The 25277-nt window shown below is 46.9% G+C and overlaps 1 protein-coding gene and 1 long non-coding RNA gene across 2 annotated transcripts in view; one reads left to right on the top strand and one right to left on the bottom strand.

Annotated features, from left to right (window-relative positions):
- The window catches only part of LOC128094677 (uncharacterized), a 32271-nt gene extending 31223 nt beyond the window's left edge, over positions 1–1048 (bottom strand). The window contains exon 1 of the long non-coding RNA XR_008213032.1: positions 42–1048. This is a non-coding gene — a long non-coding RNA (uncharacterized LOC128094677). The remainder of the gene's footprint in view (positions 1–41) is intronic.
- The window catches only part of Sergef (secretion regulating guanine nucleotide exchange factor), a 213104-nt gene that overhangs the window by 338 nt on the left and 187489 nt on the right, over positions 1–25277 (top strand). The window contains 6 exon segments of the mRNA XM_052713154.1: positions 3783–3918; positions 5933–6088; positions 8169–8263; positions 15145–15205; positions 19727–19840; positions 22690–22752. Of these exon segments, the coding sequence (XP_052569114.1) occupies positions 3783–3918; positions 5933–6088; positions 8169–8263; positions 15145–15205; positions 19727–19840; positions 22690–22752 (625 nt within the window).

The following is a 25277-nucleotide window of genomic DNA, read 5'->3' as shown; positions in this document are numbered from 1 at the left end:
ATGAGGACTGGGGGCACGGAGGCACTTCGGGAGGACCCTACCTTCAGGGCAGAGCGTCCATGCTGGGGAAGCCCTTGGCCGCCAGAGCGCCTGGGAAGACAGCGTGGAGGCTGGACAGAAAGAAGATCGCTTGGTGCCAGAGCTCGCGGGGCCACCTGTGTCATCGAACCTTCCTTTTGCCTGGAGGATGGAAGGCTCCTTTCCAGCGCCATCACCCTGGGGAGCATCCGGTGGATGTGAGGCCTGTGGAGTGTGCCCGCGTGACGCGCAGACCCTGCGTATTTGCTGTTACTCTGCTGTGACCGGATCTGATCTTTTCTGGGGGCGTGGGAGTCTGGGCTGGTCAGGTTTGACACCGAGCTTTGAGAGAACCATGGTCATCCTTATGGTGTGACTAGAGAGGAGGCTTTATGCTCGCGAGTGTGGGGGACATGCGTGGCAGGAAGCATATGTTGGGTGTTTCAATTCTTAATACTAAATGCCAAAATTGTAATTGGAATGCATGATTGGTTAACGGCAGTCTCCTTGACTACAGCGGAGGTGTTCTGAGAGTGAGTACTGAGCTAGTGGTGTTCGCATTGTCTCTCTTGGTGCCTGGCATCTTGTAGACCCCAGGGAAATATTCAAGAATGAATGAATGAACAGATGGATGAAACGAATGAATGAGTACCTGTGTGCCACAGCTAAGTGTTAATTTTGGGGAAATACATAGATGTAAAGGGGTTCCAGTTCCTTACTAGAGGGGGCTATAACACCTGTGTTTCTGCCAAAATTAGTATTTATTGACATACTTTTCACTTGTTGAGTGTAAGGTTGTTGGGAGGGAGAGCATGGCCTGGCCTAGCTGGTTCTCCTTGAGGCAGCACTTGAGGTGGGGGCGGGGTTAATAACTGAATGTGTTGCTGCCTGTCATTTTCCAGGAGACTGCTGTCTCTTTGGCAGAGGAGAAACATCTGACAGAGAAAGCCTTTCAGATGTGGCCTTGAATGAACAGAGACAGAAGTGGGGCTGAACCTCCCTTTACTAGGGTGCTTGGAGGCCTGCTGGGGTATTCTTCCTGCTGTGTAATCAGGGTGCATGTATTAGTTGGTTTCTGCTGCTGTGACAAAACACCACAGGCTGGGTTCTTAAACAATAGAAATTTATTTTCTCACAGTGCTGGAAGCTGCATGTCCAAGATTAAGGTGGGGGCACTTTCGGTTTCTCTGAGGCCTCGGCGGTTGTTTCTTTGTGTGTGGGCATCCTTGGTATCTTAGGAAGAGACTGTAGATGGACTGGACTAGGGTCCCACCTTTATAGTCTCATCATTTAACCTTAATTACCTCTTTAAAGGTTGTGTCTCTAATACAGCCATATTGTGATATGTCAGGCTTTAACATAGAAATTTTAGAGGAACACAATTCATCCTCTCACAAGGGTGTGTGTGTGTGTGTGTGTGTGTGTTCTGTCTGGATCCTTTTTAAAGAAGGATCATACCATAATTGTTATAAGGTATATTAAAATTTCCTTTACCCAGCTTTATATTGGGTTTAAGGCCTCTTGCTGCACTACAGAGATTGATACATAGCACGACCCTCGGATTGCTCTTGCCTGGCTTCTCCCGCAGGTGTTCCTCATCCTGCAAGCCTGGTAATGGGGCATCCAGACTGGCTCGAAACCCCAGCGTATGCTCTCTGTTTCACTCTGCAACAGTGGTGTTGCATTCGACCTTTTCAGGATGGAGACTTGTGCCTGACATCCACACCTGTCCAGTGCAGTTTCAGGTTTAGGAGAGTCCCTGACTTCATGGTTTCTAGGAGAGGAGGTAGACTAATCAAGTAGGCAAGACACACTGTAGTACCAAGGAATGATACAAAGAAGAAAATGGGGATAAAATGATGGAGGTGAGCAGTAGTCTAGAGTCATGTGGCTTAAGCTCTGGGCTGGTTCCGAATACATCCTTATTTCTTACTGACAAGTAAGATCTAATGAAAGAAGCAGACTTCTAACTTGCTCACCCAGTTCTGTAACTATGGGTCATTTCTTGAGCCTCCCCGGGCCTTAGTTCCTTCATCTGTAAAATGAATGCTAATGCTCCTTAGTTATGAGGATGGAAGGTGCCTGTGATGTATGCAGAGAAGCACTTAGTTGGAGCTGTATTGTTCCCAAGGCCCTCTTGACCTGTGCCCCGTGCATAGCTCATTCTTCATCTTGGTGCCCTGCTGCTCAAGGTGGCTGGAAATACCCAACAGACAGCCGGGTAATTGTGTGTTTTGTATTCATGTCTTGGTAGTTGTTTTAAATCACACGTTCTCATCCGGGGACCCTCAAAAACGGGTTTTAAATGGCTCCACCACTCACCTCCAAAGGGACCAGCTTGGGAGTAGGCACTTGAAGAGAGGAATTTCTGAAGTATTAAGAAGATTCTCTTCGTGGGGTCACAGTTCCTCTTGTTTGACTGAATATGACAGGCTCTGAGAACTTGGAACATGCTGAGCCTCAGGCTCTTCACAGTGTCTGCTCACTGTTGTGTTTGTGTCTTTTGTCGCAGAGAGGTCATTGTTTCACTTAATGGACATTGCCTTCGTCGTCTTTATAGCATCTTTGTGACATGTATTTGTGTATATACTGAATTCTATTTAGGTAACGTAGCGGTAAAGATTTCAGACTAGAGACTTTTTTCCTTCCAGTGTTGGAGACTGAACCTAGCAACATGCCAGGCCAGCACTCTCTTGCTCTGCTGAATCCCTAGACCTGTACTCTGTATGACTTGATAGTGTAGATCTACAAGGGGGATCTGAATTTTGGAGTTGTCCAATGCTATACTTAAAAAGACCCTTTGGCGATCACTGCCTAGGTCTTGTACTGGACAGATAAATGACAGTGCTTCCTGTTCGGGATGCAGCATCCTTAGCTAACTGAATAAATACAGAGAGTTATTCCTGCTTCCCAGTGAGGATGGGGAGAGGGGTGCAAAACTGATTCCAGACAGAGTGTTTCCTGCTGACTTTTCCCTCATCCCCCATCAAATTTTTTTTCTCAGCTTTCCTAGATAATTAGCTTTTATCAGAGGGGATCCTTGGACTGATTCCCAAAGACAGTTTAGTCTTGATTGGTCCTTGTGATGCAACATAGAATCACCTGGGAAGAGAAATGTCAGTTGAAGGCCTTGGTCAGATTGGCCTGTGAGCAAGTCTGTGATCAATCATCTTGGTTGATTGATGTGGAAGGTCCAGTCAGTCCACTGTGGGTGGCACCATCCCTAGGCTGATAGGCCTGGGCTGTATAAGAAAGTTAGTGGAGAGAACCAGTGAGTCACAGGTAGTTTTCTTCATGGCTTCTGCCCTTTCCTTCCCTAAATCAGTTTTGGTCCCCTCTCCCCCCAGCAACAAACTAGAACAGGGTTGTGTACTTGAAGGGAAAGTTGAGCCACGTGGTTGGCTAAGTTGTGGATGCCAAGGATGCCTCTGAAATAGAAATCACGGTGCTCACAGATGGGCCTGGTTTCTCAATGTAGACTGCACAAGACAGCCTCCTAAGAATGGGTGTGTGAGGGGCTGGAGAGATTGCTCAGAGGTTAAGCGCACTGGCTGCTCTTCCAGAGGTCATGAGTTCAATTCCCAGCAACCACGTGGTAGCTCACAACTATCTATAATTAAATTAAAAAAAAAAAAAAAAGAATGGGTGTGTGAAATGTCAGGGGCTCTGAGAGGTGTGTCAGGGTGAGGGACGCTGACAGGTGGATGGATGCTGACAGTTGGGCACTCAGATTGCTTTTCATCTGTGTTGTATTTTATCCCCAGGGTGCAAATAGCTACGGGCAGCTTGGCCTTGGCCATAAGGAAGATGTGCTCCTGCCCCAGCAGCTGAGTGACTTCTGCGAGCCTAGGTGTATCAAGAGCGTCACAGGAGGAGGGGGCCACTCTGCAGCTGTCACAGGTAGTTCTCTTCACAAATGGATAGCCACTCACTTCTGTGTCGAGGAATTTCCCCTTGGATGTTACCTTGCCATCTTTTGGTCTTTTGTCTTTCTCAGAGAGCAGCATTTGTTTTTGTGAAAGAGCCAAATAACCGTTAAGGGAATCCTAGCTGGTCAGAGCTTGAACTTCTGAGTTCTTTAAGTTCCCTTCCCCTAACCCCTTATACAAATAAAGCTCGGAGAGGAAGGCTTAAGGTCATAAGGCAAATTGGTGGACGTGTTATAACCTGTTTAAGTTTTACTTTGAAGCCTTTGCAACTAGGTGAAATACCCCTTGAGATCACGGACCTTCCCTTGTCCTTAACTTTCTGTCCTAGTGCTGAGGGCACCGGGTGCCACACATGCTTCAGCTTCGTGAAGGCTGCCGTATGGCATCTGGTCAAGAGTGGGAGCTGGGCTCAGTTCTGTGGTTCATTAGCTCTGCGGCTCTGGCCAGTATTTCCCTGTTACACCACAGTGTTCTGCTCTTAGGTCTGCTGCAGTGATAAAATGCCTGACCAAAAGCATCGGGGAGAAGGGGTCTGTTTGACTTAATATTCTCGCAGGGAGTCGAGGCAGGAACTTAAGGCATCACCTCCGCAGTCAAGAGCAGAGAAGCAAAAGCATCCTAGCCCGCTTGCGGCTTATCCTCAGCCAGCTGTCTTCACCCTGACACAGTTAGGGGCCCAGCCCATGAAATGGTGCTGCTGGCCACATTCAGAGTGGGTTCCCCATCTCAATTTCTGATCAAGACAGTCCCACAGACATGTCCACCTGTCAACCTGGTCTAGATCATTTCTCACTAGGACTCTCCTTCCAGGTGATTGTAGGTTGTGGCAAGTTGGTAGCCAAAGCTGAGCAGCACACTCAATTTTTTCTTCACCTGTCCCATGGGGATAATAACAGTAGATAAACTCAGGGTATTTTCAGGCTATATTAGAGCGTTTTACAGGTCTTTGTCATCAGGGATTCCTCCCTTCTTTTGTAAGGAAATGCCAAAAATTACTGATAGAAAGTAACTGTACTTAAGAATGGCATTTGTATTATATATGAATTATTGTTACATTAAAGTTACGTTAAAACAATTTAAAATTAAACCGTTCCTTTCAAAGTATTATGGGTCCTAGACACGTGTGGAAGGTCTCCCATGTTCAGCTCTTTGGACAGTTCCTGGCACATTCTAAGTATTGCGTTGATGTTGGCTTTCCTGTGGTCATGGGCGCTCCATTTGGTGATTGATTGGCACTTGTTCAGAACTGGGAGTTTCCATTTATACATTACATTTGAAGCCCTTGGCCTGATATCTTTGGTTCCGGAACACACTAGCATGCATCACTTAATAACATTAACATGGGCAAGAAGTCTTTTGTCTGTGGCTCCAAATAATGCACAGTAACCTCTTCTTTCTTTGGGAGTTGTGACTCCCTGTGCACGATGGTGACACTGGAGCTTTGTTGTTTTAACTTCGGTACAGTGGCCGCCCTTTAACTTACTGCTGTTTCAGCCAGCAGTTGAATCTCCGCAGTTACTGGCCTGCTTCTTCGGCGGTGGCCTGGCCACTCAGGCTGCAGCTTTGTGGGAATTCTGTTCCCACAGGCACTGGCCCTTTCGCTGCCGCTAAAGGTAGCTTTAACTAAAATTCTGTTGTTCTATTTATAAATAAGACTTGAGGTTCAAAAGCTGGGGTGAAAACCTGCGAGCTCAAAGAGGTGGAGTAGCAACCAGCTGACCCTCTCTCCCTGCCGAAGTCTCGGAAAGAGAGTGTCTTTCTGCTCAACCAAAGCATAAAAAGCCTCCACTCCAAATCCCTCCTGGCCACTTCCTGTGTGTCTCTAACTCATCTGGACGCCCTCGGATGCTCTGTGATTACTTTCTGTCAACTGGTTGCTAACTCATCCTCCTGACCCGAGGTTAATTTTATTGAATTAATTCAAATGCAAACTTGGGGTTCACAGTGTGATCGAATACCCCCCAACAGAGCTTTCTGTTTTGCAGATGGAGGAGGACTTTTTGTTTGTGGCCTGAATAAAGATGGGCAGTTGGGGCTTGGTCACACAGAGGATGTTCTGTGTTTTACCGTTTGCAAGCCTCTCATTAGTTGTCCAATACGACAGGTGGCCTGTGGCTGGGATTTTACCATCATGCTCACAGGTAAGTTCACTCTTGGGTAAATATCACCACCAAGGCTTTGGGTGATAGCAGTGTAGAGGAGGGCCCTGGTTAAATAAGAGCCTCTGTACTTTTGAAGAAAAACAAAAAACCCTAAAACTTGTAAGTGTTATCTATGGCTATGTAGGGAAACTGCAGGGTACCTTTTATAAGGAGAATTTTAACTATAAAGGAGATCAGGCTTGAGTACATGTACATTGAGTACATGCCAGGAACTGGGGGATGGACCAGACCTCATTAGGTGGTCAATTTTAGTCCCCAAAGTTCATGAGAGCTATGCGCCTAGTCTAGCTGGCCAGGAGTGCCATTTAGAGTTATTATGGGTAATGTGCTAGGTGTCTTAGTTAGGGTTTCTGTTGCTGTGGTGAAACACCATGACCAAAAGCAACTTGGGGAGGAGAGGGTTTATTTGTCTTCTGTTTCCACATCACTGTTCTTCATTAAAGGAAGTCAGGACAGGAACTCAGGCAGGGCAAGAAACTGGAGGCAGGAGCTGATGCAGAGGCCATGGAGGAATGTTGCTTACTGGCTTGCTCCTCATGGCTTGCTCAGCCTGCTTTCTTATAGAATCCAGGACCACCAGCCCAGGGATGGTACCCCCAACAATGGGCTGGGCCCTCTCCCACCAGTCACTGATTAAGAAAATGCCCTACAGCCAGATCTTATGTAGGCATTTTCTCAGTTGAGGCTCTCTCCTCTGCAATGATTCTAGCTTGTGTCAAGTTGATGTAAAACTAGCTAGTGCTAATTAATTATGAGGGAGTAGGGATTTCACAGCAATAGGAGCAGGTCTTTCCCACTGAGGGGCTTCCATGGCGACATTGCTGAAGAGCAAACCCAGGCCTTCACGTGTGCTAGGCATGGGCTCTACCACTGAGTTATTTTTCTATCTCCCCTTAAAAACATTTGGTCTCTATGAAGATAGGTAACAGAATGAGTTATGTCTAAAGAGTTGCTAGAATAATTCTTTTGGAAGCAAATCACACCTGTCTGTATTGTTACTCTGTGAATTGATTTCTCTGTTCAACTTTGTCCTTCCTAGCTGGCCAGTCTGGGTTTAAAGGACCACCTGTAGTTTCTGCCTCTTAATGCTCGTGGATCCCAAGATATATAGCAAAAGTCCCAAGCTTTTTTGCACATAACCTTTGACGGGGGTTCCTGTGTCTGCTGCCTTCATCGTACGGGCCATACTCCCTGAACTTTTCTTTGTCGCAGTGCCCAGAACGGCGCCTGTCGTCTGTCTCATGCACTGTTGTCCCGTATTTCAGTATTCCTCAGCTGTCGCCATTTCTGTTTTGTAGAGGAGTTCCATATGTACCCAGTTTGACAGTAATTATCAGATTCCAGACTGGCTGGAGAGGCAGCTTGCTGAGCATGCACGAGGCCCTGGCTAGATTAGCTCTGAAAAACAAAATTCCTTCCATATGAAGAATTTCAGTGCTAGCGATCACTTTGTGAAGTACGTATTATGGGCCCATGTTAGGGTCCTAAGAGGCAGAAGGAAGCACTGTTTGCAACCAGGTGTGAGAAAGGCACAAAGCGGTCAGAGTTGCAAATCAGACTGTCAGGTTTATGGATAAAGGTTAAGTTGGAGGACAGGGCTAATTATGAAGCCAGGTGGTTCTAACATTCCTCTGGTCCAAATTTGCCCTCCAAACTCTAGACTTGTTTCCCAGGGAGAACTCTTATTTGCCTGGCCATGCATATTTTGTCCTTTTCCCCAGACTCTTCAGGTAAGTGTATGGGGAAGGGCAGGGAGGAGAAAGGCCTAGAGCATGCACAGAATTTGTGAATGGAGACATGGGAAGTGGGGTGGAAACACAAAGTGGGAGTAAGATTCACTCACTCTAATACTAGCCCTGAGCTAAGTGCTCTGCACAGGTAATGTACCATTGAGGATACAGAGTGGCCCATAATCTTTAGTCTGGAGGAATAAGAGAAGGGAAGTGGCCGGAAGGCTTTGAGGCACGGGACCCTTGATGCCTCCTCTCATCCGTGACTCCCTGTTGGTCACAGGCATCTCACTTCTTAGATTTATAATATGAATGCTTATCTTTTGCAGAAACAGGTCAAGTTCTGTCTTGTGGATCTAATGCCTTTGGCCAGTTAGGTGTGCCGCATGGTCCTCGCCGATGTGTGGTTCCCCAGGCCGTTGAGGTGAGCACATCCCAGTTTTAGCTTATTCTGTCCTCTGGTTTCTAGCTGTTCCATGCAGCCTTCCCCATACTGAAAGACTCGGTTGGTTCTTGACAACCATGGAGCAGTAGAACTTGAGTTGAAAATAAGTTCTTCTGTTAAAAATCAGGGATTTGTTAAAAATTTGAAGGGATCAGTGCTGGATGGGAAATCTGTTCGTCTTCGTGCACATTATACGGTTTTATAAACTAGGACAGTAGAAAGGCATCTCATATGCTCATTGTTAACAATGGAAACAGGTCCAAATAGGTGTAATTTGCCTCAAGACCTAAGTTTGGGGTCTGGGAAGATAGCTAGTGAGCAGAGCATTTGCTGTGCTCATGAAGATGAGTGTGGATCTCCAGAATCCATAAAGCTGGCTACAATAGCACAAGTTTGTATGTAATCCTGGTGCACCAGTGGGAAAATGGGAAGCTGAGACAGGAGACTACCTGGGACTTCCCAGGCCAGCTAGCCTGGCATAAGAAGTGGCAAAAAGCAAAAGAGAGAGACTCTGTCTAAAACAAAGTGGAAGGGGTAGAGCAGCCCTGAAGTGTCCTCCGACTTCCTCATGCATGTGATGGTGTATGCCCACATTCACAGATATGTACATGAATACACACACCACAGACATATTACACACACCCACGAAAAAAAGACAGTGGATTCAGCAAATGGTAGTCCAGTGCTGTCCTGCAGAAGTATCAAATGATTGAAAATTTTCTGAAAGCCCCATTTAAAAACAAGTAAACACTCAAAATTAATTTTTAATAACAGCTTATTGAGCAGTGGTTCAGATACCATTGAATCCGCTCCTTTGCAATGTATACTTCAGTGTTTTTCAGTATGTTCTCAGGGGTAGCTGCCATTGTCATTATCAAATCCTAGAACATTTGCATTGTGGCCAAAAGGAACTCTAAACTCAGCAGCAGTGGCTGCCTGTCTTCCTCTCCTCCAGCCCCTGGTGGCTGCTAGTCTACCTTCTCTGTGGATTTATATGTTCTAGCCATTTCATATAAATGTAATTGTACAACATGTGGCCTTTTGTGTGTCTCTCGTCATGCACTGCTTTCAAGTTTTATGTGTGTAGCATGTAATACACACACACACACATATGTAATTTTAATGACATTTTTAAAGGATTTATTTATTTTGTGTATATGCATGTTTTGCCTGTGTGTGTCTGTGCACCATGAAGGCAAGAACAAGGTATGAGATGCTGGAACTTGAGTTATAGACAGTTGGGAGCTACCATGTGGGTGCTGGGAATTGAATGCAGGTCCTTTGGAAGAGCAACCAGTGCTCTTAACCTCTGAGCCACCTCTTAAGCCCCTTGACTTTTTTTTTTTGAAGTATAGCGTCTCATATAGCCCAGACTGCCCTCAGACGTGTTATATATAACTGAGGCTGGACTTGAACTCCTGATCCTCCTGCCTCCACCTCCCGTGGCTTCGGTAACAGATGCATCACCACACCCAGCCTAGCTTTAGAAACTTGAAGACTTATTTAATCTGTCCAAGCTATTGTCATTTATATAAACATAAATGTAACATTTGTGCATCAGGTATTTCCCCTTCTTTCTTTGGTGCCGAGGCTCTGAACTCTGTGTGCATGTTTTACTGGTTGTTTTGAATCTAATCACATGCAAGTGTTCAGTGTCCACATGTAGCAGTGACCATAGTAGGGTGGGTGGGAAGCAGGACTTGTAGCTTTTTTAATTTTAGACTTTTTTTTTTTTTTTGGTTTTTTCAAGACAGGGTTTCTCTGTGTAGCTTTGCGCCTTTCCTGGAACTCGCTTTGGAGACCAGGCTGGCCTCGAACTCACAGAGATCCGCCTGCCTCTGCCTCCCAAGTGCTGGGATTAAAGGCGTGCGCCACCACCGCCCGGCTGACTTTTTTTTTTTAATTGATTCTTTGTGGATTTCACATCATGCATCCAGATCCTATTCATCTCCCTGTCCCTTCATATGTCCCTCTGCCTTTGCACCCCCTCCCCCCAAAATAAAATAAAATTTACAAAACAAAATAACACACACACACACACACACACACACACACACACACACACACACACACACACACACGTCTCAGTGTGGAAGCTGTAGTGTGACACAGTGAGTCACACAGTTTACCCTTTAGTCTGTACATCTTTACTTGTGTTGATTGCAATGAATCATTGGTCTGGCTCAAGGCCTCTGGCTTCTACTATACCCATTATACTTGGCCCTCACTGGGACTGCTCTTGGATATCTTGCTGTTTCCCCATGTCATACAGTTCCTGCAGCTTTGGATCTGCAGGTCTGGCCCCTTCACATGCTCCAGCAGTTCATAGATAAGGTGGATGTTGGGGTGGACCAACTCGTAGCCCTGGTTCTGGGCCAAGTGGTAGCTGGGTTGGTCGGTCTGCCAGCTCTCCCTCATTGACACTACCAGGATGAGCTCTCCAGCATTGCCCCGGCTAGCTCACTCACTGCAGCAGGCAGCAAGGAGTGGGGCCAGTTCTGCTCTCGTGCCCTCGGCGCTGGCTCACCAGTGCCCACACCATCAGGGCCAGCTCTGTTGTTTTGCCCAGGCAAAGTGCAGGGCCTGGGTGTTTGGCTTCTGTTTAGAGCTCTTTTTATGACATCCCAGGTTTGTGAAATTTACATGTGTCTTACTTTGCTTTCTATTGCTGTGATTAGCATCATGATCAAAAACAACTTTGGGAGGAAAGGGTTTATTTTATCTTACAACTGTCAGATCACACCCCATCACCCGTCACTGAGGTAGGTCAAGGTAGGAACTGAAGCAGGAACTTGGGGCTGGAACTGTATGACATGGGGAAACCTGGAGGAACACTGCTTACTGGCTTGCGTTCAGCTCATGTTCAGTTGCCCTTTCTTTACCTCCTGGGACCCGGGGCCCAGAAGTCGCACCACTCGAGTTGCCTGGGGCCCCCACATCAATAGTTGATCAAGAAAATGTGCCACAGACTTGCCTGCAGGCCAGTCTTTTTTCCTAAATATTTATTTATTTTATATATATGAATGCTTTATTTTCATTTATACCAGAAGAGGGCATCAGATCCCATTAGAGATGGTTGTGAGCCACCACATGGTTGCTGGGAATTGAACTCAGGACCTCTGGAAGAACAGCCAGTGCTCTTAACTGCTGAGCCATCTCCCCAGCCCAGGCCAGTCTTATGGAGGTGTTTTCTCAGTTGTGGTTCCCTTTTCCTATATGATCCTAGTTTGTGTCAAATGGGAGTAAAAAATAAAAAGCATAATATTGTAAGTGGTCCTGATGGGAACAGGAAAACTTTCAGGAAATACACTAAAGTCAAGAATGGGTTTTCACTGCCTCAATTTCCCCTCTGCCACCTAATCCCTAAACTCCGGTTAGGAGTGGCAGATGCGTTTTCATTGGAGAGGTCGGGTCTGCTGCTGTCTTCTTGTGGAATTCAGTTGCACCACAGGGTGCTCTGTTATTTGGGGGTAATGGTTCCCAAGGCCTGCACACAGGTCTAGTTCTACAGAGCTCTGGGTCCCCCCTGTAACTCCCAGGTGCAAATAGGTGGCCTTGTAAGAACCTACACATGTTATAATTAATTAATTTAGCCTAATTATAGTTGATATAATTAAAGAGGACAGGAAGGGACAATGGTTAAAATATGCTGGATGACAGAGTTAGTAACTAAGAACATTTTGATGGGCTGTCTCCCATGTGGCAATGGGAGGGATATACCAGAATGAGAACTGATGGAGATTCTTCGTCTGTGGATGGCAGCTGCCATGTTTGGGCACTGAATTTAGGTAGTGAGGACATTGGTGGTTAAGACCTGTCCTGGCGCCTGAGAGATTTGTAATTTAATGGCACATGGTAAATACATGCTGTAGATGTAACCAACGGTCTTATAAAATAAGAAACACAGAGCCAATTCAGAGAAGAAAGCCAAGAGGTCAGAGCTAAGAGCCTCACCCTTCCTGATTCAGGGATCCTCTCCATCCAAGAGAGCTCTCCGAAAAGGACCTACTTCCTGTGTGTCTGTCTTTAAAGTCTTCCTGTTCTGCCTTCTCATTGGTTGTAAACCCAAACATGGGACTGCCTCGTCACTGCCTGAATGTACCGCCCTCCAGGTCCTTAAAGGCATGCGCCACCGCCGCCACGCACTTGCTATGACTCTAATAGCTCTGACCCCCAGACAACTTTATTTATTAACATACAATTAAAATCACATTTCAGTATAAGTAAAATACCACCACAACATGCAGTGCCATTGTCATGCTAGGATCGTGATAAATGCTCATGTAGTCCCAAGGAAGGACTGGACTCCTAGCTAGCAGGAAGTTTATCTGAGTCTTAGAGTTGAGTCCAGGTTTCCCTGGCTTGGGATAACAGGATGCAAACAGGTGCCAAAGAAGAACATTGTAGGCCAAGGCACAGTGTGGATGTGTTTATGGGAGCATAGACAAGACAAGCATTTGGGATGCCGTCAACAGGCGCTCAGGCTGGGATGTGGGGAAAAGTGGAAGTACCGGGGTGGAGTGAGGACCCATGGGTAGTAGAATAGCACGTAAGATAACAACATAAAGAGGTGGGCCTGGCCCACTGGTTATCTTTATTAAAAAGAAAGGAGGGCAGGGAAGAAGAGCATTTAAAGAACCATCTACTGTAGTAGCAGTCAGATTTTATTTTGCTGGGGGCTAATGTGATTGGGGACACCAATGTCAGCTGTATTGTCTCCGGAAGGGAGGCCAGAACCTTGTCTTTTGTGCTGGTCAGACTGATCTGGTGTGACAGATTCTCTTGTGTATTGGTGCATAGGCTCTAGACATAGTGATCCTTAAGACTTATTCTCAGCCTTGAAAAGAGAGTGACTGAGGGCCAGGGACATAGCTCAGGGGATAGTTTCCCAGCATGCAGGGAGTCCTGGGTTTAGTTCCCACACTGCCTAAACTGGACATGGCAGTGCATGCATTTATTCCCAGCACTTGGGAGGCAGAGGCAGGAGGACCAGAAGTTCAAGGTTATCCTCGGCTACATATCTAGTTTGAGGCCATCCTGGGATATATGAGGCCAGAGCGGGGGGAGGAATCCAGAACATATCCAGAGGAGAGAAACTCAGTGATAGCTGTTGCAATTGGGATGTTTGTCTAAAGAGTCCTCCATTAGTTCTACTGTGGGTGACAGTAGCTAAAATAAGCATTATCCCACATTTTTGAGGGTCTGGAATGGGACCCCTTTGAGCTGGTCTTTCACAAAGTAGCAGTGAAGACATAGCTAGGTCTGTCCACAGCCTCCAGGGCTGCACTGGGGTAGAGACCCACTGCCCAGCTCTTACGATGCTTCTGGTGGGAGCCACAGCTCCTTGCTGTGTGGGCTTTCTGTACAACTGTTGAGACCTGGCGGATGGCTTTCTTAAGAGGCGGCCTCGGAGCCTTTTGTCATCCTGCCTCTGACTCACTCTGCTCCTTTCTTCTTTCCGCTAGAAGTGTGTCACTAAGTCCAGCCCACACAGGGGAGGGGAATCAAGCTCTGTGACTCGAAGGAAGGGAGTAGTATCGAAGAATTTGAGGACCTATTTTTAAAACCGCCACAAGATGTCTTAGAGAGGACATGACAACTGTCTTCAAATATTTGGAAAGCTTTGTCAGAAGCTCAAGGCAGCTGGGTTTGGCTCCACCTAGAGACACAAGGAGACGTGCAAGGATGGATCAGGTGCCTAGGGAGATGGTGAGCCCCGTGTCCCCAGAGGCGGGTACCAGATGGGGGGGGGCGGGGGGGGGGGGGGGCTGAATGACCATTTAAGGAAGAGCTTCCAACCTGGCTGGGGATTGAACTGGGTCAGGAGGGAAGACTAACGCCCTTACTATTTAAGTCTTATTGGAGCACAGCCATGCTTTCTCCTGTGTAGCTGTTTGATGTTACAGGGCTGAGCTGTGTGGCAGGAACCATATGGTATTTGGCTGTTTTGGGGAAATGTTTACTGGATGACTTTGGAGGTCCCCGCCCCGCTGCCCTTAAGAGGTAGTGCAGTGTGGTACTGTGATATGATATTTTAAAAAGTTATTTTCCAGAGCTGGGGAGATGGCTTAATGGTAAGAGTGCTTCTTATACAAGCACGAGGACTTGGGTTTGAATCTTCAGAACTCACGCAAAAAAAGTCGAAGCAGGGGCTAGAGAGATGTCTCAGCTGTTAAGAGCTCTTGTGGCTTTTGCTGAGGACCTGGATTCAGTTCACAGTACCCACGTGGTAGCTCACAACCATCTGTAACTCCGGTTCCATGGGATCTGATATCCTCCATCATAGGCACTAGGCATGCATGTGGTACACATACATAATTCAGGAAGAGCAGTCATACACAGAAAATAAAATAAATATTAAAAAAAAAAAAGGCCAGGGATGGCTATGTATGCCTGTAACTCCAGCACTGAGGGAGCTCGATGGCCACCCAGCCTGGCTGAGGCAGGGAGCTTCCAGTTCAGTGAGAGACCCTGCTTTAAGGCAGTAAGGTGGAGTGTGATAGTAGAAGATACCCAGTGTCTTCCTGTGGCCTACTTGTGTGCCCATACACTCATGTGCTTACAACACACACACAGACTCATGTGCATGCAACACACAGACTCATGTGCATGCAACACACACATAAACACTCATGTGCATGCAACACACAGACTCATGTGCATGCAACACACAGACAAACACTCATGTACATGCAACACACACACACACACACACACTTTCATCTATCAATAAATACAGAAGTATTTCTGGGTGAGCATATGGGGGGAATGCTTCAGGCTGCATTGAGTTTGCACATGAGTTACATGAGATTTTGTAGATGGATGATTCTGAGAGTAAATCTTGTTCTTTCTTTGGACAGCTCCTGAGAGAGAAGGTTGTTTGTGTCGCTGCTGGACTGAGGCATGCATTAGCCACTACAGGTGACCACTCAGCCTTTATTTCCAGAGGAAAACTTCATAAGGAGTGTTGGCAAGGGTCCCGCTGTGCTGTAGCTCCAACTGAAAGGAGAGACCATGAAGTAGAAGTCACTCAAGAGTCTTAGCAGGAGGAGGAAGGAAGTGAGCTGTCTGGCTCTCTTTGTTGGAGACATGCTGCTGGATTTTTCATAATTTGATTCTCTTATTTAGTCCTCACGGCCAAGGAGTGGTGTGAGTTAAAGTTTTACCCATCAAGAACTTGTGGAAGTGCTTGTGAGTAAGGCAGGAAGAGCTAGAGACCATCAGTGTAGACATTGCAGTGAACTGTGTTGCCTTCCTGCTGGATTTTAATGTTTGTAGATTGAAAAACTCTAAGTGAGCTGCCTTCTGTATACAAGTGGGAAGCATGTATCGGGGGGCTGGTGGTGGCATTAAGGTAGATAGGACTCTGGCCTTGATTTGAAGGTCCTAAAGTGTAGAAAACAATTGATACATAGGTAGTTCCTTTTAAAAAGAGGGGTAAGGTGGGAGATGGGTCAGTAGATACTACAATTGCCTTGAAAGGATGAGGACCTGAGTTCAAATCTCTAGAACCCATGTAAAAAGCTGGGCATGGCAATGTGCACCTGTAATGCCAGCAATGGCGAGGTGAGAAGTGGAGACAGGCTGATCCCTGGAGCTCACTGGCGAGCCAGCCTGGGCTACTTGATGAACTTCCAGACCAATGAATGACCTTATCTCAGTTAAAACTGAAGACATTTGAGGAACCACCACCGAGGCTGAACCCTGACTTATATGCACCTGCACACACATGCACACATAAATATACATGTGAGGGAACAGATGCTTGGGAGGGAGAAGCTAGGGTGTACTCAGAGGAGAGAAACTAGGGAGAGGGAGGAGTTAGAAACTCAGGGATTGGTAGAGGAGCTTCACCCTTCCGTGTTTTCGATTTCTGCACTTGCTCCTCTTGGGCTGTGGCCCAGTGTTCATCTCCTGTGGCTGCTGGCGCTCCATGTCGTGTGAGTCCAGATGTGGGTGGGTGAGGACAGAAGAGGAGAGGCAAGGAAGAGGTAGTGAAGCTCTATGCTGGTCAACTCCTGTGGCTTCCTGCTGCTTACACCTTCTCTTAAAGCGAGATATTGACACAGCAAGTAAGAGCACCAGCTGCTCTTCCAGAAGATGCAGGTTTAATTCCCAACACCCACACACAGCTCGTAATAGTCTGTAACTCCAGTACCAGGAGAGCTGACCCTCTTTTCTGGCCTCCAGGGGCACCAGGCATGCTTGTGTTGGACAGACACACATGCAGACAAAATGTTCATGCACATACAACTTTTTAAGACATGAGATCTTGTGTTTTAGAGAATTAGAGACCCACATGAAGTTGCTAAAAGCAAAATAGATTCCTTCGAGTTCTTTTTCCAGCTTCCCTCAGTGGTAGCAGCTTGTAGAATTGACAGTGCAGCAGCTCACCCGGGATGTTGCTGCTGATACAGTCAGGATGCAGAGGAATTTTATCACCACGAGGTCTGCCGTGCTGGTGTTGATGGCCACACTCACTTCCTGCTGTTCCCAGCCCTTTCTTAGCCCTCGACAACCGTTCTTGTTTCCTGTGTCTGTAATGTCGCCTCTGAAATGCTCTAAGATGCTCTCATACAGTATATGACCTTTAGGGGTTGGCTTTTCCTTCGCAGCCTAATTCCCTGGCTCCCTGTCTTAGCCGTGTGTATCCATAGCTGATTCCTTTTTGTGATGAATAGCACTGTATGGATGTGACACTGGATTAGCTTGCTAGAGCTGTTGTAGCGAAGTACTCCAACCCAAATGGCTTAAATCACAAACATTCATTTTCTCACTGTTCTAGAGGCTAAAAGCCCAGCATCAGGGTTGGTTTCTGGCGACACTGTTTCCTTGGCTTGTAGATGCCCCCTTCTCACTGTATCCTCACAGGCTTTTCCTCTGTGCATCTGTGCAAAGAGAACTCTCTCATGACTCATCCGTACAGAGCCTGGTCCTATTGAACTAACCCCACTTCCCATAGGCACCATTCAGCTTTCCTAACCTGTAATGCCCTGTTCCCAAACAAAGACACAATGGAAATTAGGGATTCCACACCTGGATGTTGTGGGGTGGGGCACAGTACAGTCTGTAACAGCCAGTTTGTTTAACTAGTTACCCATTGAGGAATGTCTGGCCTGTTTCCAGTTTTGGCCTATTTGCAATAACCTATAAACATCTGTGGACAGGTTTTATATGAATGTAGATTTCATTTCTCTGGGTTTCGTGGGTTCAGGAGTGTGACTGCTGAGCCGTGTGGCAATGACCACTCATTTATAGACAGGCTGTCTTCTTAGAAATTGGCAGGGCGTTGGGGCTAGAGAGAGGGTTCAGTGGGCCAGGTGTTTGCTGCACTAGTGTGAGGACCTAAGTTCAGATCCCCAGCACCCCCTAGAGCAAGACATGGTTGTGTGTGTCTGTAGGGTGAGGTGGGCAGAATCCCCAGAAGCTCACAGGCCAGTGAGCCTTGTGTATGCAGCCAGCAAACAAAAGACCCAGTCTTGAGCAAGGTGGGAAGGGAGGACCATAGTTTGAGGCTGCCCCCCCCTTTAATTCTTTAAGTAGAATATAGAATGGTTCAGTTGCTATGGAAAGCAACATGGAAGTGCTGTATAACTAACTGTAGCCACCCCCCCCCCCTTTTTTTTTTAAAGAGATGTGTCTCACGACATAACCCTGGCTGGCCTCAAGCTCACTATGTAGACCTGTCTGGCTTTGAACTCACAGAGATCCTCTGAGTGTTCCTCTGCCGAGGATCCTCTGCCTACTGAGTGCTGGGATTAAAGGTGTGTGCCACCACACCCAGCGTGGCAAATTTCATACGAGAGAAAAAGGAGGGAGAGGCAAAGAGATCAACCGTCTATAGAATGGAAGACACCAGATATAACTGGCGTTATTCCTAACAGCTGAGACAAACAGCTCCTCAGGTGTCCGTTGACAGGTGAATGAGCAAGCAAAATGTGGCACACACATGTGCACACACATGTAACTTCTCCCTCCACTCTTCCCTACCCATGGGATAGTATGAGCCTTAGAAAGTACAGAACTGTTGATAGGCTCCTCCATAGATGAACATGCTGCTGAATGGAATAAGCCAGTCATAGAAAGGACAAGTGCTGGCATTCCATTCATACGATTATTCCAAACTAGAGACAGTGAATGGCAGCCCCAGGGCAGGGGGCCCAGGATGGGGGGTGACTGGGTACAGTCTGCTGCAGTGTTTCAGGATGAAGCAGTTTTGGAGCTGGAAGGGTAATGGTGACTGTCACACAGTCACCATGGTGACTGTGTGGTGCCACTGGGTTAGACACTTAAAATGGCGAAGGTGATACATTTTACACTGTACACATTTTACAATAAAATATTTCAAAGAGGAGATGGAGAGACCACCCACTGGTTAAGAGCACTGGCTTCCCTTGTAGAGGACCCCACATGGTGGCTCACAGTGGTCTGTAGCTCCAGTTCTAGGGGAACTGAAGTCCTCTTCTGGTCTCTGTAGGTACCAGGCACACATGTGGTGCAGAGTCATACACAAAGGCCAAACACTCATACACATAAAATAATAATAAATATCTGGGGAAATTTTCAAAGGGAATAATCCATTGTTTGAGACATGGCGAATATATCAGCCACTTGTTGTGTGCAGGGAACTTTTTGTCCTTGAAGTTCATCTGCTGGTTGTAGGCCTCTCTTGTACTGCATTGTTCTCAGTGGTCATAGCTGCTGCTTCATAAAGCAAGCTTGTCTTGTTACCGTCTGAGAGTGATGACTGTATAATGGTCCTGAGGTGCAGACCTTGATGTTGTGTTAGCTGGTGGATCCAGGCTGTGCACATCTGACTGTCTGCCAAACGCATAGGGTTTTATCTGTGCACGTCTCTGGGGCTTGGGATGTGGATACATAGGTTCAAGTGGCCATTCTACTGAAATAATGGCTGCCATACTGTCTTGTAGTCACCGATACACATGTATTTGACAATAGAGGATCTGAACTCACCTTGGTTGGGTAGAAAGGCACTACCTCAAGTGTCAGCTGAACCCCAGTGTTTTCTCTACTATTGATTCCCCATGTGACCCCCAAATCACAGTCTCTCTTCTGGACCTCAGTTTCCTCATCTAGTAAATGTGGGGTGTGGACTCAATGGTCTTCAGGGTTTCCTTTGAGGTTAGCTATGACCAAGGCAGCATTCCAGGGCTGTAGCTGTGAGGCAGTGCCTGGGACTTTTGAGAGGAAGTTTTACAACTTTGGAATTTTCTCTCATGGTCTTAGACTGTCCAAAGACTGGATTTGTGTTTGTCTGGTTGATAATCCCCGTGGCGAATCACAGACCCTTGCGGAAGCCCCTGTGTGGTGTTCACACCGGCTGAGGCTGTGTTGGGAAGTCCCCACAGCAGTGCGGTCGAGCAGCAATCTGGTCTAACTCTTACGTACATTCTCTCTTTTCCTTCTGGCTCTGCTGGGAAGTGAACGGCAGTGTCTTCCAGTGGGGGACTGGCTTGGCATCTTCGGGACGACGCTTGTGTCCTGGGAAGACTCTCCCATTGTTTTTGACAGCGAAGGAACCGAGCAGAGTGACAGGTGAGCTGCTTATTTCTTCACAGTCTTTGGTTCCTCTTTGTGAGGAAGAACATAGATCTTCAGGAAATGGGGAAGGGGGGTTTCATTTTCTCTCTCTCTCTCTCTCTCTCTCTCTCTCTCTCTCTCTCTCTCTCTCTCTCTCGTTCTTTTTCTAAGCCCTTTAGTTTGTATGGATGTTTTGTCCGTGTGTGTGTCTGTGCACCGCTTGCATGCCAGGTGCCCAGGGAGGCCAGAAGACAGTGTTGCATCCCCTGGAATTGGAGTTACACCAGTGGTGAGCTGCCCTGTGGGTGCTGAGAACCAAATCTAGGTCCAGCCAGGACTCTTAACCGCTGAGCCATCTCTCTAGCCTTAAGCCTTCGGTTTTTCTTGATCTTTCTAACTTTCTCGGTTGGTTAGATTGTCAGTCTTTTGTGACTTTTCTAGCCCCAGTACAAGCCACCATCTTTGCCACCAGGGTCTGCGACCTGTTGATCGATAGATGCCAGGCAGGTGGGTGGAGATCAACGAGGAAGTGATAGAATGGATCGTAGCCACCTGGAAGAGGTGATGTAGGAGTTTGGAAACAGGGCGTCGTGATATAGTGAGTCTCGAGTTCTGAATCCTAGACTCAAGTTGCCCACAAGGCACCTGGGTGACTGCACAGAATCAGCTGTGCTGGGTTTCCTGCATGGCCAAGGGGACAGGAATGGCCTCTCAGTGCAGGAGTCACACTCCGGAGAGAAGACTGTGGGCTGTGCCTCTGTGCCATTTCCTTCTCCCGGAAGGGAGACAGGAACGAGTGAGGATGTAGGGAGCAGGCCTGGGGTGTCTACACATGGGAACACAGGAGGTGATCTGTATGCTGCCCATGGGTCTGCTGCTGGCTAGTTGGCCAATAGGTACGCCCCCCTCCTTTCTTTTTCTCCATCGGCCACTCTCGGGTCCTTTTCAGCTCCTCATCTCTGTTCTCCACTCTCTCTGTAGGCCTTTCTGACTTTCTGGTACCATGTCTATCTCTTCTCTTCTCTGTAACTCTTACTTTTGGGTCCAGTTCCCTGAGGGTTGGCTATGGGAAAATCCTATATAGGAGACCTCTAACTACTCTTCTCAGGCTCCAAACAAAAGACACTGGAAGGTGCTGGGAAGGGTGGGAACAGACTAGAGACTGTAGAGCACACATGCATTGGGGTCATTCTGGTTTTGTGTAGGTATGTGTGTAGTGATATATTGTGTACCCTAATAAACTTGGCTGGGGGTCAGAGGATAGAGCCAGCCACTAGATTAGACATAGAGGCCAGGCAGTGGTGGCACACACCCTTAATCCTGTCACTCCTCTGTATTTCTGTGAGTTCAAGGCTGCACTGGAAAGAGAGCCAGGCAGTGGTGGCACACGCCTTTAATCCCAGTACTGGGAAGCACACACGCCTTTAATCCCAGGGAGTGATGTCTGGGCGGTGAAAGGTATATAAGGTGTGGGGAAACAGGAACTCACTCTCTTGAGGCTGGCTTGTTCTGTTTCTCTGATCTTTCAGCTTTCACCTCTATATCTGGCTCTGGTTTTGTTTTTTGTTTTATTAATAAGATGGTTTATCAACTTGTGTTACATATGTATGTGTGTATATGTTTACGTATGTACATGTATGTACACGTATGCATGTGGATGGGAAGGCCAGAGGACTGCCTTGGCTGTTGTTCCTCTGGCACTGTCCACTGTGTTCTAGGAGACGGGGTCCTCCACAAGCCTGGAGCCCACTGGGTAGCTCACCTGCTCCACCTCCTGACATCGGGATTGTAATGTGCCGCCGTGTTTGCCTTAAAAAGGCTGTAAAATGACACTGTGTGTGTGTGTGTGTGTGTGTGTGTGTGTGTGTGTGTGTGTGTGTGCGCGCGCGCGCGCGCACACGCTCCTGTGCACGTGTACAAGGGTGTGTGTGTGTGTGGTCTCTCACAGGACGCACTTCCCACACCTTCTCCTCACTTCAACAAGATGGTCATAGCGCCTGACTGGCCACTGTATCTGTAGACAGACTCTTTGCTCTGCCGGAAGTACCTTTCCTTCCTCTTTCTCTGGAAAAGCCCTGGGATTTCCTCGAGGTCTGGCTCAGACATGGCGCTCTCAGAGAAGTCTCCCCATTTGGCCTCCTCTTGCCTTCCCTTTTGTAGATAGCACCATTTTGCATCAGGTGTGAATGGTTACCAGTTTTCTCCTGTGCCAAGGGGGGAAATGAAATGTTGTTCTTCTGTATTTTAGTCCTGGGCCAGTAACCAGAAGGCATAACAAAACACTTAAACAGCCAGTGTGGGAGCTGCCTGGAACAAGAGCTCAGAGTTGTCAGGGGGTTTCTGGTGGGTTTGAATGGCTCATTAGTTTTCCGCCCTCATAGCCCATCATTTTGCATTCTCCCATCTTCACCCTGCTACCCAGGGACCCCTTGCTGGTGGATGTGGCTGGGAACTTCTGCTTTGTTCTATTCATTCTAAGGACACTTGAAGATGTGAGATGCCTTTTAGTTAGTAAAACAGAAGTTTTTGAAAAGAGTTGCAGACTAAGACTGTGTTTTTCTGCAGGTTAGACCATAAATTACCACAGGCTGTCCCAACTCCTAACAGGATAGATTGAGATTCTGCCTTGTTGGTGAAGGTAGTGTAATTCAGGGAAGTAAAGTGCTGGAATTGGAGGTCAATAATTGACGTGTGCAAACCCCCTTACCTCACTGTCTCCATCATGCCAATCATCCTGTTGCTCACACGTGCCTGCACTGGGTGGCCTTCTCCCCATGCTCAGGTAATGCTGGGCCCTAGAGTCCACTCTCATGCAATGTGTTCTAGCATAAATATAGCTCAAAACAAACAAATTTCCTTTGCAGGCCTAGAGAATTCTACAGCGGTATGTGTTGTTGCAGGATCTGACCACTCGGCCTCGTTAACAGGTAGGTCCAAGCTCTTCAGAGCTGAATGTGTCCTTCAGCTTTCTGCATGCTGTGGTCTGGAGTGTAGCTGAGACAGAGTTGGGGGGAAGTATAAATTTTGCAGTGACAGTTTTAGTAACATTATTGATATCATTTTAGGCTGTTATGCCCAGATCTTGAAGATCCCCAAAAGACTACCACGGAGACTGAATCCCTTATGTAAAAGCAAAGAGCCTTTATTTTTAAGCCCCAGGGCTTGGTCTGTCTGTCCCATGCAGTGGTGAGAGCAGAGAGCCCTGAGCCCAAGCAGGGTAGGGTTTTTATCATAGCAGAGGTTGGGGTGAGGGGATTTCCAGGGTCCAGGACCCTGATTAGCTGACAATTGTCTAGGGGTATCTGTAAAGCAAAAACAGGTGTGTACTAGACTCAGGGACATCTGGCCACCTTATCTAAAGGTTGGAATGTTTGGGATGTCAGGTACTTCCCCATCCCTGGGTGGATCCCTGGGTGATGTTAGCTATGGCTTTTCCTGGATCTAAGTGTTGCCTGCCACTAAACCTGTCACAGAAGCTGTGTCTGGGTCCCTAAGCCTGTTTTAGGGCCCCTCCACAAGGCAAATTATCTTTTGAGACCGTCTCCCCATCTGCAAAATCCTTTATGAGTAGCTGTAAGAACTTAATTTGATAGTATATATAAAGCACTCACATCAAGCTTAGGCTCATTGCTCATCCTCTGAGTTTTCTCAATTATACAGGATGGAAATGATTATCTTCCTCTTGGGGGAACTGTGATGGGGCAGATCATGAAATCAACAGTAAATTTATATATAGCTGCGCATTGCTTAGTGATGGGGGTGTGCCATTGCCTGAGCATCAAGGAGATACAGTCTACTGCACACCTAGGCTTTGTGATGTGGGTACCGTTGTGTATGTGGCTCATTGTTGATCAAAATGTTAAGGAGCAAGTACTTGACCATGTAGCATACTGCTCTTTTCTTTGTTTTGCTTTTGAGCCAGAGTCTCACTCTGCAGTGAAGCCTGAGCTGGACACACACACACACACACACACACACACACACACACACACACACTCTCTCATGGCTGGCCTTAGAACTCCTGATTCTTTTGCTTTCATCCCCCAAGCTGTAGGATTACAGGTGTGCTCCACACTGCTCAGCTTTTATACTGTAGTTTTCTGACTCTCCATCAGTGCCAAGCTAGTGCATTATAAGTACTCCAGTGGCCTTTCTTCAGGAAGCCATGCATCATTTTCTCGTGCAGGAAGGTCTTCCCTTTCCTTTGGCCTGGATTGTCCTGCTAGGGCAGGGCAGACTGCAGCCTGTACCTCTGAGGAACTTATTTTTTGTTAGACCTCTCACACAGAGCCGAGTGCCTTTCATTTTAAAGCAGTAAGTGGGGACTCTCATACTGGTGTGCTCAGTGTTTTGTGTGGAGATTCATGTGTGCACATGTCTGTAAACTCAGCCTAGTATGGTCTGACCGAGTGGACAGCTAACTAACTGTTGGCATTGACAGAGTACCAGAGACAGTGTGAAAGTTTAAATACTTAAATTCTGAGCAGCTGCCAATGAACTCTATCTAGTTCAGTGAGTCTTAAACAACTAACCAGTTGACGCGAGGGCCATCAATTATAGCCTGAGTCTCGCTTTGGCTTTACCGTGGTGGTTGGTGAAAGTGTTGAGTTGTATGCTGGTTCTGAGTGACTCCCAGGCGCCTGACCCTCTCCTCTGCAGACACAGGGCTGCAGGTGTCTTGTTCAGCCCACAGCCAGTGATGGCGGCAACATCCTTTTGGAGTAAGAATAGACTAAGAGACATTCATTTTCTGCCCTAATTGACCTGAGATGGCTGATGTTATACAAACTTAGTAATTATTGAGTTAGCTGCCAATGTCACGTTTTTAAAAAGAACAAAAATATGTGATTACTAAATTTATTTTTTCCTACATGGCCAATTTTCCTGTGGTGCTTTTTGTACACAGACTGGATTTTTTTGTGGGGCTATAATTTATATATGATATTCACCATTTTAAAGTGTCCATTTAATCATTTTTAGTGTAGTCACAAAGTGAATTGGGTTTTGATATTTCAAAAGTGAGTTAAAAATTGTCAAGATTAATAGCCCTCTTTTCTCATATTGCTCAGGCTGTTAACACATTGGATTTTGTTCAGTGTTCTTTAGACCACTTCTCTGGAGTCCTTGTAGGTTATGTAACCGTTTGGCATTGCAGCAGAATTTAATTTTACCTGCTGATGCAACAGTGTAACTATCCCCATGTGGAAGACAGCCTGCCTTTCCAAAAGATGGTTTAGATATTCTGAGTCACGCAGGCTGTGCGCTCTGGCGCCTCTGTGGCTCTCCAGCATCTACTGGGTTGATGTTGTGTGGGGTGAGGGTTGTTGTCTCTGTCCTCCTGTAAGGGATTTCGACCTCTGCACTCTGATGAAGGCCAAATGCACACCGTAGACCTGTAGGATGTCAGTGTTTCAAGGCCACATGTGATGGCATCTGGATCACTTACATGTCC

The sequence above is a fragment of the Peromyscus californicus genome, unplaced genomic scaffold (assembly GCF_007827085.1).
Source record: "Peromyscus californicus insignis strain IS unplaced genomic scaffold, ASM782708v3 Scaffold_4__1_contigs__length_199733344, whole genome shotgun sequence".
Taxonomy (NCBI): domain Eukaryota; kingdom Metazoa; phylum Chordata; class Mammalia; order Rodentia; family Cricetidae; genus Peromyscus; species Peromyscus californicus.
This window is presented reverse-complemented; position numbering and strand designations above follow the sequence as displayed.